The following is a 21,415-nucleotide window of genomic DNA, read 5'->3' as shown; positions in this document are numbered from 1 at the left end:
TATTTTTTATTAAATTTATTTATTTAATTGTTGTTCAAGTTAATGGGACCTTCTCTTCTGGGCACTGGAATCCTGGGCTGGGGTGGCCTGTCTTTTACTCAAAAGACAGTTTTCTATCTTTTACTCCCATCCCAGCCCACCCCCGCAGTGCCCCACACCTCCTTCCCATTTCCAACCCCCTTATTTTTTTGTCCATGTGTCCTTTATACTTGTTCCTGTAAACCCTTCCCCTCTTCCCCTGAAATTCCCTCCCCTCTCCCCTCTGGACACTGTCAGCCTGTTCTCTGTTTCAGTGTCTTTGGTTATATTTTGCTTTCTTGTTTGTTTTGTTGTTTAGGTTCCTGTTAAAGGTGAGATCATATGGTATTTGTCTTTCATCACCTGGCTCATTTCACTCAGCATAATGCTTTCCAGTTCCATCCATGCTGTTGCAAAGGGTAGGAGCGCCTTCTTTCTTTCTGCTACATAGAATTCCATTGTGTAAATGTATCATAGTTTTTTGATCTATTCATTTACTGATGGGCACCTAGGATGCTTCCAACACTTGGCTATTGTAAATTGTGCTGCTATGAACATTGGGGTGCGCAGGTTTTTTTGGATTGGTGTTTCAGGGTTCTTAGGATATAATCCTAGCAGTAGAATTGCTGGGTCAAAAGGCAGATCCATTTTTAGTTTTCTTAGAAAATTCCATACTGCTTTCCATAGTGGTTGTACCAGTCTGAAATCCCATCAGCAGTGAACTAGGGTCCCCTTTTCTCCACAACCTCTCCAACATTTGTTGTTTGTTGCTTTGTTTATGATGGCCATTCTGACTAGTGTAAAATGGTATCTCATTGTGATTATAATTTGCATCTCTCTGATAGCTAGTGATATTGAGCATCTTTTCATGTGTCTCTGGATCCTCTGTATGTCCTCCTTGGAGAAATGTCTGTCATTGGTTGATTCTTGTAAGTGCCCTGACCTGTGATCAAACCCGCAACCTTGGTGTATCAGAATTATGTTGTAGCCGAGCTACCCTGCCAAGGCCACAGATTTTGATGTTATAATTTATTTACTTGAGTGGACCATATTTTCTACTTTCCCTTGGGATATCACTTATTTAGAAGTATGTTGTTCCATTTCAAAATATTTGGAGATTTTCCAGCTTCCTTTTTGTTTCTGATTCCTAATTTAATTCCCTTCTATTCAGACCATACTTTGTATAATTTCAGTCCTTTAATATTTATTGAAGTTTATCTTATGGCCCAGAATATAATTTTTATTGAAAGCTCTTTTATTTCTATTAGAAAAGAATACATATTGTTTTGAGGGGTACTGGTCTATAATTGTCAATTAGGTCAAGTTGGTGACAGCATTGTCTGAATCTTCTCTATTTTTACTAAATTTTTTGGTTTATTATATTATTTATCAAAAAAGGAATATTTAAGTCTCCAGCTTTAATTGTAGATAGTCAATTTTTATTTTAGTTTTACCAGTTTTAGCTATACATATCTAAAACTGTTTTTAGGTGCAAATTTCTCATAACATGCATTGATTGGATTTTGAATGTTAAAGCAAACTTACATTTTGGGATAAACCTATTTGGTCACAATATACTAGACTTTCTGCATATTCTTTGATTCCATTGCCTAATATATTGTTTAAGGTTGTCATCTCTTTGCTTATGAGAAATATTTGTTATAATTTTCCTTTTTCTTTTTCTGTGCTGCTTTGTCACTCGTGATTAAAGGGGCCGTGGGTAAGGAGCAGACAGTCCCAGTTATGTGCAAGCACATGCTCTGGTGATGTGTCCTGAGTCGGAGTCAGGTTCAAAGGCAACACGTAATTTTCCTTTCTTATAATGTCTTTTTAAAAAATATTTTATTTATTTTTTAGAGAGAGGGGAAGGGAAGGAGAAAGAGTGGGTGAGAAACATCACTGTGCGATTGCCTCCCATGCATCCCCCACTGGGGACTTGGCCCGCCACCCAGGCATGTGACCTGACTGGGAATCGAACCGGTGACCCTTTGCTTCATAGGCCCTCGCTCAGTCCACTGAGCTACACCAGCCAGGGCTATAATGTCTTTTTTTTAAATTGAGTTTAGAGGGGAGAGAGAGAAACATTGATTTGTTGTCCCACTTATTTATACATTCATTGGTTGATTCTTGTGTGTGCCCTGACTGGGCATCACCCCACAACCTTGGCATACAGAGTCACCCTCTAACCAACCGAGCTACCCTGCCAGGGCTGTGATGTTACTTTCATGTGTTGGTATCACGGTTATAAAATGAGTTTATAAAACTGTACTTATAAATGAGTTTGGAAGTTTTACATTATTGTTTTATTGTAAGACTGGTATTATTCCTTAAATGTGTTTTGAAAATTACCTAGGGAAGCTATATCTAGGCTTGGAGTTTAACTTGTCGAAAGGTTTTTAAATTGTGGACTAAATTAATATTTTTATATATCTTTTAAATTATTTAATAATTATAGTACTATTCAGATTTCCTATTTGTTTTTGTCTGTTTTGGTAAGTTGTGTTTTTCAAGGAATTTGTACATTTTCTCTAAATTGTCAAATTTGTTGATATACAGTTTACAGTATGCTTATTTTGTTGATGTTTGGCTAGCGACAGTGATTTTTTAAATCTTTTCAAAGAACCAACTCGACTTTCTTGACTTTTTTCTATTTAATATGTTTCATATTTCATTGATTTCTGTTCTTTATTATTTTCTTTCTAAAATTTACCTTGGGTTTGATTTGCTTTTTTTCCTAGCTTCTTATAACATTTTCGGTCTTTTAAAGAAAAAATGTCTGATATATACATTTAATGTTGTAACTTTCCCACTGAGCATTGGTCTGGATGCATTCTGCGAGTTTTGATGTCATAGTTTTGTTTTCATTCCTCTAATGCATTATTTCTGATGTATTATGATTTCTTCTTTGGGCTGTGGATCCTTTAGAGATAGGTTGCTTGATTTCCAAACATCTGAGGATCTTTCTAGTTAAATGTATTTACTGATTTCTAGTCTAGTTCCATCATGGTCAAAGAACATACTCTATAAATCTCCTGACCTTTGACGGTTGTTGAGGCTTGTTTAGCATATGGTCTGTTTTACGTGTCCTTAAACAGAATAAGTCTTTTGTGGGTGTTCTAATATGTCTTTTAGGTCAAGTATAATGTTCTATGTATGTCTGTAAGTTCATGTTTGTTAATTATATTGTTCAGCTCTTTTATGCCCTTACTGATTTCTTTGCTGTGATATTATTAATTGATATTAGTTAAAATCTCCAATCGAGATTGTGGCTTTCACTCCTTTTCTTTTCCTGTCAACTATTGTTTTATGTATTTAAGCTGTATTATCAGATGTGTACAAATTTAGAATTATACCTTTGTGTTGAATTGACTTCATTTAGCATGAAATACTTGTTTTTATCTGTCTTTATCTTCTTGCCTTAAAGTCTTCTTTGTATCTGATGTTAGTGTATACATGATATAAAGGTTTATATTCTTTTGTTTTCAGCCTTTTGTGTGTCTTTTTATTTACTTATTTTAAAGGGTTTAATTTATTTAATTTTAAAGAGAGGGGAAGGGAGGGTGTAAGAGGGAGAGAAACATCAATGTGTGGTTGCCTCTTGTGCACCCCCTGCTGGGACCTGGCCTGCAGCCTAGGCATGTGCCCTGACTGGGAATCGAACCATAGACCCTTTGGTTTGCAGGCCAGCACTCAATCCACTGAGCGACACCAGCCAGGGCTGCCTTTCATACTGTTGATGTTATATTTTACTTCCTCATATGTTTTAAAACCCTGAAAGACATTATTATTTTACCAGTCAGTATTCATTTATGTTAATCACATAGTTAACCTTTCTTGTGCTCTTCATTTATCCTGAAGTTCTTTGCTTCATCTGAGATAAATATTTTCCTGTATTTTTTTTTTTTCATCTGTAAGAATTTCCTTTGGTATTTTGTGTAGATCTGGTCTCCTGTCAGTGATTTATCTCAGATTTTTTTCTTTGTGCCTGTGTGTGGGAAATAATCTTAGTCTTGCCTTCATTTTTACTGGGTACAGAATTTTAGATTGAACTTTTTTGCCCTAGCACTTTAATTTTTATTTTAATTTCTTATTTTATTTTTTAAATTTACTTGAGAGAGAGAGAGAGAAACATTGATTTGTTGTTTCACCTATTCGTGAAGGTTGCCCATTGCATGTGTCCTTACTGGGGACCAAAACTGCAACATACTGGGATGATGCTCCAACTAGCTGAGCTGCCCAGCTGGTCTTCCCTCATACTCTTAGATGCATTTTGTTTTATTCAGTTTTTTATTGTTTATTTTTTATTTTTGGATTACATTTTACATTCACTATTATTTTGTATTAGTTTCAGGTGTATAGCATAGTGCCTAGGCAGTCATATACTTTATAAAGTGTTCCCCATGATATTTTAAGTACTCACCTGGTACCATACATTCTTACTACAGTATTATTGACTATATTGCCTATCCCATACTTTGTATCCAAGTGTGGTTTCCATTGCTTTTATTGTAATGTTGGCTGTCAGTTTTGTTATTTTGGTGATGTGTCTTTTTTCCTTTGGCTACTTCTAATATTTTCTCTGTTTTGATTTTTAGCATTTTGACTATTGTGTCTAGACACCATTGTGTCTATTTAGCATGTGTCTAGTTTGGTTTTCTCTTTTTATTTGGTTAGGGTTTGTAGAGTTCCTTGAATCTGTGATGTGATACTTTTCATCAGTTTAAAAATTTCTTTTTTTTTAGATTTTATTTATTTATCTTTAGAGAGGAAAGGAAGGAGAGAAGGAGAGAAACATCAATATATGGTTGCCTCTCGTGAGTCCCCTGCTGGGAACTGGCCCGCAACCCAGGCATGTGCCCTGACTGGGAATCGAACCTCGATCGTGTGGTTCGCAGCCCCACGCTCAATCCAGTGAGCTACACCAGCCAGGGCAGTTTAAAAATTTCTTACCATATTTTTCCTTTTCCTTTTTCTTTATTTAGGGGATTTTTATGAATTTATTTGAGCCAAACTGATGACAGTTGCCAGGAAGCAAGATCTCAGTTGTTCCAGTACTTTTTCTTATTTCATGGAGAGGGGCTTGGATTTTTATCTCCTTTTCCCTTTCCCATTTTTTCCCCCCACTAACTGTTGACATACAATATTATGTTAGTTTCAGCTGTACAACATAGTGATTAGACATTTATGTAACTTACAAAGTGATTGCCTTAATACGTGTAGTACCCATCTGACATCATACACAGATACTACAGTATTATTGACTATATTCCTCCCTGTGTACAGCATAGGGAGGAATATAGTCAATTTATATTGCTCACTATTTTTATAGTCACAGGTATGTAAATTTTAAATTCATATTGCTCGATTTACATACCTGTGACTATTTTTATAATTGGCAATTTGTACATCTTAATCCCTTCACCTTTCACCCAGTCCCCTCCCATCTGGTGACCACCAATTTGTTCTCTGTATCTATTAGTTTCTTTCTGTTTTGTTTTATTCATTTATTTTGATTTTTAGTTTCCACAAATAAGTGAAATCATGTATTATTTGTCTCTCTGTGTCTGACTTCGTTCACTTAGCTTACTACCCTTTAGGTCCATCCATGTTGGCAAACATGGCACGATTTTGTTCTTTTTTATGGTTGAGTGATATTTCACTCTAGTATATATGTACCATCTTTCCTTACCCATTCATCCTGTCACTGTTTGTTTTAGAGAGAGGTGAAGGGAAGAAGAACAAGAGGGAGAGAAACATCAATGTTTGGTTGCCTCTTGCACGCCCCCTACTGGGGATTGGGCCCACAACCCACACATGTGCCCTGACTGGAAATCAAACCCATGACCTTCTGGTACGCAGTCCAGCTTTCAGTCCACTGAGCCATACCAGCCAGGGCTGTTAGATATTCTGTTCAATTCTCCTTTTCTCCTGGCATTCCAGTTACTTGTATTTTACGTCTTTTTACCATGTCCCATATATACTATGTCTTTTGTATATAATTATTTTTTTCTTCATGTTTCAATTTCTGTTATTCAGAAATTGTCCAGTCTTTTAATTCTCGATTTTGCTGTGGTCTAATTTATTGCACACACCTGAGTTGCCCCCCACCCACCCACACCTCCTGCCCTGTGAGATCACCTGACCAGAGCTGTCTGGCCCACCTGTCACTGGAAAGGACCCAGGGCCAGAACAGGTCTGCCTCAGAATGGTTGGTAGTGTGTGGATTTTTTTTTAATCCTCATTTGAGGATATATTTATTAGAGAGAGAGAGGGAGGGAGGGAGGAACAAGGAAGTGAGAGAGAAACATCAATCGGTTCCCTCCTGTATGTGCTCCAACCAGGGATAGAATTCATTACCTAGGTGTGTGCCCTGACCAGGAATCAAACCTGCAACGTTTCAGTGTACAGGACAACAATCCAATCAATTGACCAACCTGGCCAGGGCTGTGTGTGAATTCTTAACTCTGCGCAGGTAATATCTCACTCACAACACCAGTCCAGGTGATTTTGAGAGTATGATTATTAAAACTGGAAACAGTGAAACAAAGGAAGGGCTTAGGGTAGAAGCAGCAGGAAGAGAGAGCCTGGGCGGTGCTCTGCTTCGACCCTCTAGAAACACTGCAGGGAACAAGTGGGCTAAGGAAGGGCTGCTGTTAGCTCACTGAAAATTAGAGAAAGGGGCCGTGGAGATGGGTTCAGTGGGTGAGCCCAGGATGAGCTGCTGCTGCCCATTGCTGCCCTGGTTGCAAGTCTTCTGGGGATCCTGAGTGTTTGAGAAGATACACAGCTGTGGGGGAAGAAAGGTGTGAGTGAGGTCTAGAGAGAGCCCACTTGTTAAATTTTTAATGCCAGTTTAGTACTGTGGATTCTATACCTCTGGTAAAATTCTCCACCTTTTCTTGAATCTATTAATCATAATTATTTAAAAATTCTGTCAAATATCTGATTCATCTGTAGTTCTCTTTTTTATTGTCTTCTCCTCCCTGTCTCCATGTTTTGGCATTTTGGTTCTGTTTTAGCATGTTACAGTTTTTTATTGAATCTTGACATTGTGGATGAAAAATTCTGGAGGCTTTGGGTTTTTATATTCCTCAGAAGAGGTTTATGTTTCCCTCTGGCAGGCAGATAATTTTGGAAGATCACCTCAGTTCTGCCAGGGTTAGGTTTTATGCTGTACATTTGGATTTTAGCCACCTAGCCATTTTCTCCTGCTGGGTTTTGTGGAGTTTCACTCTATGCATGCATAGTTTAAATGTCAACCAGAGAGTCTTATGTTAAATTTGAACAGAGCCTTTTGGGGGCTCATTTTTTCTTGGTTTTCTCCTTTCCAGAATTGAATTTATCCTTCAATCTCAGCCCTTTTGGCAGCCCTAAATCTCTAGTTTCTTAGCTAAGCAAGACAGATGCTTTCAGCTTGGGTTCTCATGTGCTTCCTTTCTGTAAAGAATCACAACTCCTTGCCCTGGCCATGTCACTCGGTTGGAGCACTGTCCCAATACCCAAAGATCGTGGGTTTGAGTCCCAGTCAGGGCACATACCTGGGTTGTGGGCTAGATCCCTGGTCTGGAAGCTTATGAGAGGCAACCAATCAATGTGTCTCTCATATTGCTGTTTCCCTCTCTTTCATTCTCTCTCTCTCCCTCCTCCTTCCTCTCTCTCTAAAAAGCAATGAAAAAATGTCCTCAGGTATTGAAAAAAGGATTAAAAAAAAAAGAAGAGCCGTGGTTGGTGTAGCTCCGTAGATTGAGCACAGGCCTGCAAACCAAAAGGTTGCCAGTTTGATTCCCAGTCAGGGCACATGCCTGTGTTGCAGGCTGGGTCCCCAGTGAAGGGCTCATGAGAGGCAACCACACATTGATGTTTCTGTCCCTCTTTTTCTTTCCTGTCCCCTCTCTCTAAAAATAAATACATAAATCTTTTTTTAAAGTATTGAAAAAAAGAATCACAACTCCTCAAATCTTCTCTGTAGTGCTGGTTCTTCAGGGCCTTCAGATGGTTGTGTATATTGTATTCACTTTTACATTGTTTATATAGTTATATGTTCTTTTTGGTAGGAAGAGCTTTTTTCTTAAAATTTTAAATTAAAATTTTTTTTAGAGAGGGAAAGGGAGAGAGAGAGAAACATTTGATTTGTTGTTCCACTTATTTATGCATTCATTGGTTGATTCTTGTATGTGCCCTGACCAGGGATTGAACCCATAACCTTGGTATATCAGGTCAGTCCTCTAACCAACTGAGCTACCTGGCCATGGTGGGAAGGTTTTGTCTGATAAAAAATACACTGTTGTGACCAGAACCGTAAATCCTATCTGTGTTTTTGACAGGGATGTTAAGCAAAAGTTTTCATACATCAAAGCAACTTTGATAATTTAGATATCACAGAAACCACCCATTTTTTACTGACTTCATCCATTTTACAGTGTATTTAATTTTCACTTTTGTGGATGTATCACTAGATCTACTTCTCATCTTTTCTAGTTTGATCTTTATAGAGGCTTTCTTTTTAAATATTTTAATTTCAACTCTTTGGAATTCTTAGAGTCAGTGACATCCCAATATTTTAAATATAAGATAAAAGATTAGTTCTAAAACAGAAAAAGCTTTGAATTTTCCGTTCTCTTTTAGATTGTCTGTGCAATGTGTTGGATTTTGAACATATTATACTTTTCTTATAGACACATATTTTCTTTTTTAATATAGCTTTCCCAATTTTATTTTTAGACATGAAGGAGAGAGAGAAAAGTATCAGTGTGTGGTTGCCTTCCCTCTACTGGGGACCTGGCCAATAACCCAGAAATGTGCCCTGACTAGCAATTGAGCCAAGTGACCTTTTGGTTCTCAGCCTACGTTCAATCTACTGAACCACATCAGCCAGGGCTACTACATTTTTTTCTTTAAATAACTTTTTTTTAATCCTCGCTGGAGGACACTTTTTCATTGCTTTTAGAGAGGAAGGGAGAAAGAGAGTAATAAATATCAGTGTGACAGAGAAGCATCAATCAGTTGCCTTCTCATGTGTGTACTGACTGGGGATCTAACCTGCAACTTGGGCATGTGCCCCGACCAGGAATCCAACCCTCAACCCTTCAGTTTAGGGGACGATGCTCCAACCAACTGAGCCACCACGTGGGCCAGGGCTAAATTGCATATTTTAAAGCATAAATATGCTTTATCCCAGAGTGTGGCCTGAGAACTAGTGATAGTTTGAGAACTGTTTGTTCCTGATTGAAACAAAATAATTTATGGTAACTCAGTAAAAGTTTAGAGATGTTATAGCATTTGACATTATAGCTATATTCTTATAAGATCATGAGTCTGCAATGGGTTGGTCAAAAGCAAAATTAGTTGTTTACTACAGATAGTTTGAGAAGCACTGTTTTTTTTTTTTCTTCTTAATTTTTAGAGAGTGGGGAAAGGAGGGAGAGAGGGAGAAAACATCAATGTGTGGTTTCCTTGTGTACCCCGCCCTGCTGGGGTCCTAACATACAACCCAGGCTTGTGCCCTGACTGGGAATTGAACCAGCGCCCTTTGCGTTGCAGTCTGGTGCTCAATCCACTGAGTCACTGCAGCCAGGGTGGAGAGGCACTGTTTTAAAGGACAATTTGATTCCTTCCTCTTCAACTGTATAAAGTTGTATAAATCTTAGCTGCTTCTATTATAAGTTTTCTTTTTTGGACTTTATATAAATTTTGGTCACATTGTGTAGCTATAAATTTTGTAAAGTTTCTTTGGGTTAATTTTTAGTGAATAAATTTTTTAAAAATATATATTTTTATTGATTATACCATTACAGTTGTTCTATCCCCCCCTTCATTCCCTTCCACCCGCACACTTCCTCCCCCACCATTCTCCCCCCCCTTAGTTTATAACCACGTGTCTCAAGTTCTTTAGATTCTATATTTCCCCCACTATTCTTGCCCTCCCCCCTATCTATTTTCTACCTACTGTCTATGCTATTTTCTGTACCTTCTCCCCACTTCTCCTCCTCCCACTCCCCTCTTGCTAAGTCTCCCTGTGTTCTTCATTTCTATGGTTCCGCTCCTGATCTAGCTGTCCTCTTGGTTTGCTTTTGTTTTAGGTGTGGTTGTTAATAACTGAGTTTGCTGTCCTTTCACTGTTCATATTTTTCATCTTCTTTTTCTTAGATAAGTCCCTTTAGCATTTCATATAATAAGGGCTTGGTGATGATGAACTCCTTGAACTTGACCTTATCTGAGAAGCACTTTATCTGTCCCTCCATTCTAAATGAAAGCTTTGCTGGATAAAGCATTCTTGGCTGTAGGTCTTTGGATTTCATGCTTTGGAATACTTCTTTCTAGCCCCTTCTTGCCTGTAAGGTCTCTTTTGAGAAATCCGCTGACAGTCTGATGGGAACTCCTTTGTAGGTGACTGTCCCCTTATCTCTTGCCGCTTACAGGATTCTCTCCTTCGTTTTAATCTTGGCTAATGTAATTATGATGTGCCTTGGTGTGTTCCTTCTTGGGTCCAACTTCTTTGGTACTCTCTGAGCTTCCTGGATTTCCTCGAAGTCTATTTCCTTTGCCAGACTGGGGAAGTTCTCCTTTATTATTTGTTCAAATAAGTTTTCCACTCGTGGCTGTTTCTTTTCCCCTTCTGGTATCCCTATAATTTGGATGTTGGAACGTTTAAAGATGTCCTGGAGGTTCCTAAGCCTCTCCTCATTTTTTTGAATTCTCGTTTCTTCATTCTTTTCTGGTTGGATGTTTCGTTCTTCCTTCTGGTCCATTCCATTGATTTGAGTCCCAGTTTCCTTTCCATCACTATTGGTTTCCTGTGCATTTCCCTTCATTTCAATTAGTTTAGCCTTCATATGTTCCTCTAATTTGTGAGTAAAATCAACCAGTTCTGTGAGCATCCTGATGACCAGTGTTTTGAACTGTGCATCTGAGAGGCTGGCAATCTCTTGGACGCTTAGAGTTATGGGCTCTGGGGCTTTGAGTTCTTCTTGAGCCATCTTTTGAACTGTTCGTGCCTGTTATGTATCAGGATCGGAGCCCTAGGTGTTCACCAGAGCAGGGCAACTCAGTTGCTGGGTTGTGACGCTGTACGTGGGGACGGTGTCAAAGAGGAGCAGTGGCGGTCCTGTCTGCCACCTCTCGCAGCCCATGCTGCAGCTACCACCTTCACCGGGGCCCACGTGTCTCGTCCCATGGCACGCTAATGCGCCACTGGGGCCTGCGCGGTCCATCCCTCTGTGCGAGAATGTGTGACCAAGGTCAGTCTGCCCCACACCCTGACTGGGTCCTGGCTGCCTGTGCACCTAGGTCGGGGGATCTTTCCTGCCCAACCCTGCTCTGCTGCTGGCTCCACCCCTCTTACCCTCCCGGTTGAATGGTTTGTTGTTGTCGGACTTCCGTATAATTCAATTTTCTGTTCTTTGGGTGTGTCTTTGTTCTCCAAACCTTTGTTGTATTCAAACTTGGTTGTGGGAGAAGGCACAGTTTTTCCTCCTATGCCTCCATCTTGGCGGAAGTCCAGTGAATAAATTTTATTATTTTGAGTATAGTATTAATAGTTTAAAATTGTCTTGGTGTTTTTTTTCAAGCTTTTCCCTCTGGGTCCATTTAGCAATTAACAATGTTACTAAAAACCCGGTAGGATAGTGGTACAAAGCTGAATCCAAACTTCCTGACTTCCAGTCAAGACGGCAGTGTAAACAGTAAAATAGAATTAAAAAAAAAAAGAAATGTGTCATGCAGTACAATAATAATAAAGCTGTTTTTTTACTTAGTAAGAAATAAAAACAAACAAAAAAACCTTCTTCAGTTGTCTCATTTTTTCTTGTTTTGTGACTGCCAGGTCACTGTTAAAGGGCCAAAAAGATGAGGGAAAGGTGGATGGCAGCCCCTGGCTGGGTGGCCCAGTTGTTTGCTCTGTCATCCTGTACACCAAAAAGGTTGTAGATTCGATCCCTCGTCAGGGCACGTGCAGAAGGCAGCTGCTTGATATTTCTGTCTTACATTGATGTTCTCTTTCTCCCTTCCTCTCTCTGTAAAATCAGGAATAAAAAAAATATCCGTGGGTGAGAATTTAAAAAACAAAAGATGGATAGCAGAAGCCAAGAACTGACTAGATGGTCTGATGAGGAAGCATGTGTGAGGAAAGGGAGGAACAAAGAGAGGAGATCCAAGAACGGTGAAGAGAGAGAACGATTTTGGAGTTTCTGGAGAAAGGACTGAGATGAGAAAGGAGACTTTGGGAACAGAACTATATTCAGAGGTTTTTAGAATGTTTTGTTGTATAATTTCCCTTTTGCTGCTTTTTCAAAAGATCACTAGTAAAGAACTTGGTCACTTTTTGATGTTTTTGAAGTTTATATTCTTTCGCATGTATCACTTCTTCGTTGGGATATACCTCAGGTCAGTTTATTTCTGTTGAGGTTACATGAATATAAGATGTGTGAATTCTATCTTTTTATTCTTAAAAGTCATCAGAAAAATTTTCATGTTATTAGAAATTCTTTGTAGACATTTTTACTTATTCTTCCCACATTCCTTAAAAAGACAGCTTTTAATGGCTCAGTTTCATTCCAATGTATGAATGTATCAATGTTTAGTTAACCATTCCTTTAATATTAGACATTTAGATATTTGCCATGTCTTTGCTAAAATAACTGATGTTGAAATTAATAACTTGGTTATCCATTCCCCCATCTTTGCATGTCTAATTATCTCCTTAAGAAAAATTATTATTGTATTGAAAGTTATAAACATTAAGTTCAAGTGCAAAAGCAATTGTTTGAAGTTACTAATAATTTTCACTTAGTAAATACTGCCAGGGAACATTTGAAGGTCATAAAATCTTTGTAACAGTGACAACTGACTTGACATTAGTCTTCTCTAATCCCTGGTTTTCAGACAGTAACTGACGTAAAGAATCAGAGAGTTGAGAACCTCAGTTTGGTGTTTCATGATAATCATTTCAAGATTTACCAGATTGAGCCCTGGCTGGTGTAGCTCAGTGGATTGAGCACGGGCCTGCGAACCAGACGATCGCGGTTCGATTCCCAGTCAGGGCACATGCCTGGGTTGCAGGCCAGTTTCCGGCAGGGGTCAGTTCCCTGCAGGGGATGCACCAGAAGCAACCATACATTGATGTTTCCTTCCTCTCTCCTTCCCTTCCCCTCTAAAGATAAATAAATAAAATATTTAAAAAAAAAAAAGATTTACCAGATTGTATTATTTTTCCCTTTCTCTGGTTATGTTCTCCTTTCCAATGAATAGAGATACTTTGTACCTTTTTTTATTTGTATAGTTCATAGCAGAGTTTTTAAAATTAAGATGATGGAAGCTTTGTTCCTTTTCTCTCTTGTCTACTGAGTAGTATAATAATTATAGTAAATTACATTTGTATAATGTTTCATTGGTTGTATGGTACTTTTGATATATATCATTTAACTTAATCTACATGGCTTTCCTGATTGGCCAAATCTGTATTTTACAAGAGAAAGAAAGAGATTCTATTGCCAAGGTACCCTGTTAAGTTGTAGAACTGGGCCACAAGCTCAGGGTTTTCGTGTCTTATCTGGGCAATACAGAGTACTCGTCGTGATCCTGGAGCTAGAGTGCTTAGCTTCAAAACATGGTTGTGTCATTACTAGCTCTTGGGAAAGTTTCTTATCTCTTTGCCTCAGCTTTTTTTTTTCATCTGTGTAATGGGAAAAAGAATAGTCCCCATCTAACAAGGTCATTATGAGGAGTAAGTGAATTAATATATATAAAGTGTGTAGAAGATTGTCTGGCATAAAATAAATATTCAGTGAAAGTTAGCTGTTACTACTATGACAGTCCTACCACCTCCACCATTGCCACCACCACCACATCACAGTCTTTGATTTCCAGAGCCAGGCAGCTGGCAGCATGTTTTTCTTTTACAATGTTGCCTTTTGGGGTTAAGTCCCAGGAGCAATTATTCTGGAGATTCTGGTGAAGTTTTTGGTTTATTTGCAGAAGAGCAGGACATTGAAGAAAGTGAAAAAAGGCAGAAAAAGAAAAAAGGTACCAAAAGGAAACGAGATGGGAGAGGTCAAGAAGAAGGGACTTTGACTTATGACCCGAAACTGGATGATATGCTTGACCGAACCTTAGAGGATGGTGCTAAGCAGCACAATCTGACAGCCGTCAATGTGCGGAACATCCTTCACGTGAGTAATCCTGGGACATCTATGTAATTGGAACCGATTTTTGGGGGGAAAGCAATGAAAGTACTCAGAAAATTCTTTATTTATGATTTGTAAATTATTAATTTTGTGAGTTACCTACAGCAAAACATTTTACGTTTCCAGATAACTTTCTTTTTATACTCAGCACAAGTTTGAAATCTAAACACATATTAAAGAAGAGCTTAACTGGGAAGATAAACAGTCCCTCTGGCTTTTTCCCACTGATTTGATTGTTTATTGTGTTATGTATGAGATTCGAAGATGAAAATGTTCACATTGGATTTACTCTTTTGTGGGTTAATATGCCCAAAAAGATATCCAGTTAACAGTACTTTGCACATATGCAAATACCGTTATTTTATATGTCGTAACATAGTTATTTATAAAGCCTTTGTTGCTTATTACTGTTTCTCTTAAGCATATAGTGACCTCAGAATCTCTCTTAATGACAGCCATTCCTGTTCCCTGTAGCAGCTAATAAGATTAGTCTATTTGCTGCTACATTGCTTGAAGCTGTGTGTTTTTGTCAAAAACTTGCTTCTTCGCTTTCCATTGCCTCGCATTACTGTAGTCTGAAGCCAATTAAATATCTAGTTCTTATTTGTCTTTACATATGTCTAGCAGAATTACAGAGAGATGAATATTATTTAGATGGCACATCTTTGTTGCATGATGTGAAATTTCATCTTTCTCCAGGAAGTAATCACAAATGAACATGTGGTAGCGATGATGAAAGCAGCCATCAGTGAGACGGAAGATATGCCAATGTTTGTGAGTAGTTTGTCAATTTTTTAATGTCATAGACCAGAGCTACCCGTCAACTGGCTATGTGTAGGAGGCCACTGTAAATAGTTTGACAGTAGGGGGTAAAGTTCGCATCTCAAAAACCAAAAAATCACATGATGATTTTTACTGTCTCTTTTCTTTTCATTTTCCCCTCTTTAGGAGCCCAAAATGACACGCTCTAAACTTAAGGAAGTGGTGGAAAAAGGAGTGGTGGGTGTTCTGTTTTTTCTTTATTGTTTATTTAGGTTGGTAAATACGATGTAACTTCAGGTTATTTGTACGGAAAAATTTAAAGTGGTCTGGATTTGCTTCCTTAAAGATTTATAAAAGATAGGTAAAGACAGATTATATAAAATTATTATCATACTTTATTTGTATTTTAGTTGATGTGGAAATAGTGATTTTTTGGAAGTACTAGATAGAGAATCATTTAGAATTGTTGAAAGCAATGAGAAGGGTTGGTTTTTCTATTCATGTTATACATGGCAGTGTTGAGAGTAGGGGTTTTCAAAGTGTATCTCAGGGACCACATGCATCAAGATTACCCAAGTGTGGGTTCCCAGGGGTGTTGATTAAAAGTGAGCATTCCTGGGCTCACCTTAGACCTAGAAATGGGGACCCATGGGTAGGGCCTGGGAATATTTATTGTTGAAAACATACTAGTTCTGCCCTGGCTGGTGTGGCTCAGTGGATTGAGTGCCAGGCTGTGAATCAAAAGGTTACTGGTTCAATTCCCAGTCAGGGCACATGCCTGGGTTGAGGGCCAGGTCCCTGTTTGGGGGTGTGTGAGAGGCAACCACACACTGATGATTCTCTCCCTCTCTTCCCCTCTCTAAAAATAAATAAATAAAATCTTGTTTTAAAAAAAGAAGAAGAAAGCATACTGGTTCTTTTCTTTTTTAATTTAATTTATTTATTTTTAGAAGGGAAGGGAAGGAGAGAGGGAGAGAAATTTCAATGTATGGTTGCTTCTCAAGCATCCCTTGCTGGGAACTGGCCTGCAACCCAGGCATGTGCCCTGACGGGGAATCGAACCGCGATCTTTTGGTTCCCAGGCCTGTGCTCAATCCACTGAGCTACACCAGCCAGGGCTTTTTTTTAAAGGTTTTTAGAAAGATTTTTTTATTTATGTGTTTTTAAAAACATTTTATTTATTTATTTTTAGAGAGAGGGGAAGGGAGGGAGAGAGAGTGGGAGAGAAACATCAATATGTGGTTACCTCTCATGTGTTCCCTACTCGGGGACCTGACCTGCCATCTAGGCATGTGCCCTGACTGGGAATTGAAGTGGCGACCCTTTAGTTAGCAGGTTGTCGCTCAATCTACTGAGCCACATCAGCCAGGGCTAAAGATTTTATTATTTATTTATTTTTAGTGAGGGAGGAAGGAAAGGAGAGAAACATTGATCAACTTACCCTCCAGCACACCCCCAACCAGGGACCTGGCCTGAAACCCAGGCATGAACCCTAAACAGGAATCAAAGTGGCAGCCTCTCAGTTCACAGGCCAGCACTCAATCTAAGCCACACCAGCCAGGGCCATGCTAGTCTGTTCTTTTGCACACTAAATTATGAGAACCAGTTGAAGACTTCTGAAGTATTTTGGCACAGCAAGGTCTTCAATGCTTGGAACCATGTTACATCCCAGTGAACAACAACCACTTGTCCAATTTGTGCTTACCTTCTGTGACAATGCAGGGGATAATTCTGAGGGAGTCCATTCTATCTCTGATAGTAAGGAAGGTGACCCAAAAAGCTGTTATAATTTTTGTCTCATTCTTTGGTTCAGTTCCTTGCAACCCTGTGCAAGAAATGTATGTTCCTCTTCCATATGACCTTTCCCCTAGTTGAAGAAGTGTAATATGTCTTCTTGTAACATTCTTTTCTTACTAAATATCCTCCAATTTTGTATTAGTCCTTGTGTGACAATTCTTTGAATAGCTTTACTTAATTTACCTAGTTTGTCTGTATCCTTTAAAAATATGCCAATAGTGGAATTTACTGCTCCAGATATGAGTTAACTACTACAGATTAAGGTTAGGTTATCCCCTCATTGTTCCAGATACCATATTTCTCTCTTTAAAAAAAATTATTGATTGATTTTATTTACTTCAGCTTTAATTTAATTTTATTTATTTACTTAGAGAGGGGAAGGGAGGGAGAAAGAGAGGAAGAAAAACATCAATGTGCAAGAGATTCAGTTGCCTCTTGAACACTCCCAAGTGGGGTCCTAGCCCACAATCTAGGCATGTATCCTGACTGGGAATGGAACTGGTGACCTTTCAGTTCACTGGCTTGCTCTCAATCCATCGAGTCACAGCAGCTAGGGCTTATTTGTTGATTTTAGATAAAAGAGAAGAAGAGAGGAGGAGAGAGAAACATTGATTTGCTGTTCCACTTATTTATATATTTGTTGCTGGTTTCTTAGATGTGCCCTGACCGAGGATCAAATATGCAGTATTGGCATATCCAGATGGGATGCACCAACCAACTGAGCTACTCGGCCAGGGCCCCATATTTCTCTTAATGCAGCTTGAGTTTGCACTGGCTGGTTTTTGTTTGTGGTCTTTTTTGTTTGTTTTTTTTTTTGAAAGCCACATCATGTTTTTTGGTTTAATCGACTAACCTTGGCTGCATAAAGTGAAATGTCATCTTTCTGCAGGAAATTACACAAATGAATATGCGGTAGTGATGATGAAAGCAGCCATCACTGAGACAGAAGTAGATGAAGTCTGCCTGACACACAGAGTGTATTTAACATTAGTTCTATGTTTGATTTGGAATAAAAGACCAAGGAGATCCGAGTCAGGCTCTGCATTATGTTTATCAACCATGAATACAGGTGTAGAGAAGTTGAACAACCCAAGACTATGGTTTATTACTTTATGTGGGAGAACAGGATTAGAGTCCCTATTGCTGCTTTTTAGATTTTGACTTTTTAAAATCCTCATCTTAGAGTATGTTTATTGATTTTAGGGAGAGAGAGAGAGAAAAACAAAGATGTGAGAGAGAAACATCAGTTGGTTGCTTCCTGTATGTGCTCTGAATCTGGGAATTGAACCCATCCATAACCTAGCTATATGCCCTGACTGGGAATTGGACCTTAAGACCTTTTGGTATATGGGATGGTACTCCAACCAATTGAGCTACCTGGCCAGGGCCCTCTTGCTTCTTAATGCTTAATAGACTGACTCCAGTGTACTTCCAGGTGCTGCCTTGCCTTCCTGATGGATTTGACAATAGGGAAACTGATTGATTCAGAAACAAACATGGGAAGGGGTGTGGACCTGAATCACATCATCCCCTTTACATTATACAGTCCTAGCTACACAGAGCTAGATAAGTGACCAGAACATGGTGGGGCTAAGGAGATGTGGAAAACCTGAGGTTCCTTGTAGAGACAGAACCTAGTAGCCTGTTTTGTTCATAAGGTGATTTTGATTGGGTCATAAATTAATGGTCAAGAAATTATACACTCCAGTGGTACTTTGTCAGTATTATGTAGAAGTGTTAGAAAATTCTTTAAGAGACTTTCCACCCTAACTCTGCTGTTTAAAAATACATGCAAAAAGTTGAAATAATTGTAGTGAATCTGTATTCCATCTACATTTAATAATTATAAATTTTACCATATTTGCTTTATGACTCTATATATCTATCTATTTTTTTCCTATATTATTTGAAAATACGTTGTGGACAACTTGACACTTCACCCCTAAATTCTTTCATAATAACTATTTATGGCTGGCTTTTTGGAGAAATAATTAGGGTAGATTTATGTAATTGAGTATAAATGTATGTATTTATAAATGTATTTTTATAAAAAAATACTGATGTCAAAAGGCTACTGTCACCTATAATATTGTAGTTTACAGTAATTCTCACATTTATTATCCATGTGAACCTAAGCTGTGGTATAAAGTAGGCAAGACAGATACAGAGCCTTACTAGGTTTAAGGCAGATATGCTAATGATGGAAATAGAGTCTTCTCTCCTTTTTTTTTGTCAAGCTCTGATAAATGTGGTAGTGGAGAGTATACACCCTCAGGGATAATCAGTACTCTAGCTTAGTACTGATAATCAGGGGTAATCAGTACTCTAGCTTAGTGGGGCTCCACGGTAGGTATGGCTGTTTGGGATGGTAAAGAGGAAGTAAAAACAAAATCAGTTTATTTCAGATAAGAGAACTTAATAATTTATATTGTTTGTTGGTAGGTAATTCCAACATGGAATATTTCACCAATTAAGAAGGCCAATGAAATTAAGGTAAACTTGAAAGAGGTAATTCTTATTCTTTTCCAGAAAGAATTCATCAGTTTTGAAATCTAAGTACTTTCTATTTGTTAACATTATGGGGCCATTTGATTTAAGGTTTTAAAAATTCCAGCTTTAGTTTTTTTATTCTGTTACTCCTAGGTTTGACTTTCTTGCTAGGCATGTCTTTAAACCCTGCTTGTTGCTACCTGCTTTAACTCATTGTGCTCTTCAGATATTTTTTCCTGCTCTGCCTTTCTCCCTTTATTTTCCACATACATTCGATTTATGTTTCCTATTTACTCCATTTCTCTCTGCATTGTATTTATGAAGCCGCCTCAGTTTGTGGATATTAACCTTGAAGAAGATGACTCATCAGATGAAGAGTACCAGCCAGATGATGAAGAAGAAGATGAGACTGCAGAAGAGGTTAGTGGTGACACTCGTGAGTGTTAGTTGATAATACAGGAAAAATTGGCTCAATAAGGCAGAGTGTATCTTGCTTCCTTAGTAAGATCGCCTGTTCTTTTTTTTTTTTTTAAGATTTTACTTATTTATTTATTTATTTTTAGACAGAGGGGAAGAGAGGGAAAAAGAGACAGCGAGAGCCCTGGCTGGTATAGCTCAGTGGATTGAGCTCGGGCCTGCAAACCAGACGATCGAGGTTCGATTCCCAGTCAGGGCACATGCCTGGGTTGCAGGCCAGTTCCCAGCAGGGGCCAGTTCCCAGCAGGGGATGCACGAGAAACAACCATACATTGATGTTTCTCTTCCTCTCTCCCTCCATTCCCCTCTAAAAGATAAATAAATAAAATATTTTTTAAAAAAAGAGAGACAGAGAGAAACATCAATCATTTGCCTCTTACCAGCCCCCAACTGAGGACCTGGCCTGAAACCCAGGCAGGTGCTCTGACCAGGAATTGATCTGGCAACCTTTCAGTTTGTAGGCCAGCGCTCAGTCCATTGAGCCACAATAACCAGGGCATCACCTGTTCTTTTTTATATTCATTGTTTGCACAAACCCAAGACTGTGAAGTGTTTTCTCTTCACACTCTTAATTTTTCACATCTTGTATTAACATACAGAACTGTACATAGAAGAAAAATAAAAATACATAGCTTAATTATGAAGGTATTTCTCATGAAATTTCTCAAGTCATTAAACATTGCCAGGATACCCCTTATTTGCCCTTCCTAATTATAATCATTTCTGTTTCCCTAAAGATAGCTACTATCCTGACTTTTTGATAATTCCTGTTTTTTCTTTATAGTTATGTCACCTAAATGTGCAGCTCTGCACACTATAGTTCAATTTTTACTGTTTCTGAACCTTATATAAATGGACCCATAGTGTATATATTCTTTTGTATCTGACTTTTTTGTGTATGCAACATTAATCCTTTGAGATATTTTTGCTTGTAGCTATAGTTAATACTCATTTTTGTGTAATATATTTTTAATGTATTCTTTGAATTGTTTGTAAAAGGATTTTAAATGAATGTAATTTGTAATTTTACAAAGTTTGTGTTGCTGATGAGCACAGTGATGTGACACCTGTGTAATATTAAGCTTCTATTTACATTCTGTTTCCCTTTATTCTGACTAATTGAGTGATTGATATTTTGCGATTCATTCTCTCAAGGTACTTGAGACTCAGTGGAATAAGTTAGCGGCATAAATACAAAAGTGAACTGGGTTTGTTTTGTAGAGTTTATTGGAAAGCGATGTTGAAAGTACTGCTTCATCTCCACGTGGAGCAAAGAAAGCCAGATTGAGACAGTCTTCTGAAATGACTGAAACAGATGAGGAGAGTGTCATATTATCAGAGGTGAATCTGCATCATACAAAAGAGATAAGTTACAACTGTATAAATAGATTATTTCTCCATGGTGATTGTGAGCTATTACCCTTTGCCAAACATGAATCAAGATCAGTAATCATGCCACTATCTTCCTAGTGTTTTTGACTGGTTATAACTGTTCAGATTTCAAAGTCTCTTAAGTCAATGAACATTTAAGAGAAAACTGAGCTCAGTGATAGGGAGAGAGCTTTTCTGAGTTCTCATTAAGGGACCAAATATGAGTGATTAGCAGAGTTTCTTTTCTTTTGTCTTTTTCATGCCTCTTTTCTGATATTGTCCTAAAGCCATATTTATTAGATTTCCCACTTTTTGGTAAC

General features: G+C 38.2%; 1 protein-coding gene and 1 pseudogene across 1 annotated transcript in view; one reads left to right on the top strand and one right to left on the bottom strand.

Annotated features, from left to right (window-relative positions):
• The window catches only part of LOC118999053 (GON-4-like protein), a 64,341-nt gene that overhangs the window by 24,073 nt on the left and 18,853 nt on the right, over positions 1-21,415 (top strand). The window contains exons 4-9 of the mRNA XM_037063391.1: positions 13,990-14,183; positions 14,898-14,972; positions 15,147-15,197; positions 19,200-19,250; positions 19,572-19,667; positions 20,946-21,065. Coding sequence (XP_036919286.1) covers positions 13,990-14,183; positions 14,898-14,972; positions 15,147-15,197; positions 19,200-19,250; positions 19,572-19,667; positions 20,946-21,065 — 587 coding nt within the window. The remainder of the gene's footprint in view (positions 1-13,989; positions 14,184-14,897; positions 14,973-15,146; positions 15,198-19,199; positions 19,251-19,571; positions 19,668-20,945; positions 21,066-21,415) is intronic.
• On the bottom strand, positions 1,709-1,821 carry LOC118999061 (uncharacterized; annotated as a pseudogene).

The sequence above is a fragment of the Sturnira hondurensis genome, unplaced genomic scaffold (assembly GCF_014824575.4).
Source record: "Sturnira hondurensis isolate 20B ecotype Veracruz unplaced genomic scaffold, ASM1482457v3 Scaffold0001203, whole genome shotgun sequence".
NCBI classification, from domain to species: domain Eukaryota; kingdom Metazoa; phylum Chordata; class Mammalia; order Chiroptera; family Phyllostomidae; genus Sturnira; species Sturnira hondurensis.
The sequence above is the reverse complement of the archived record's forward strand: the minus strand, read 5'-3'. Positions and strand labels throughout refer to the sequence as shown.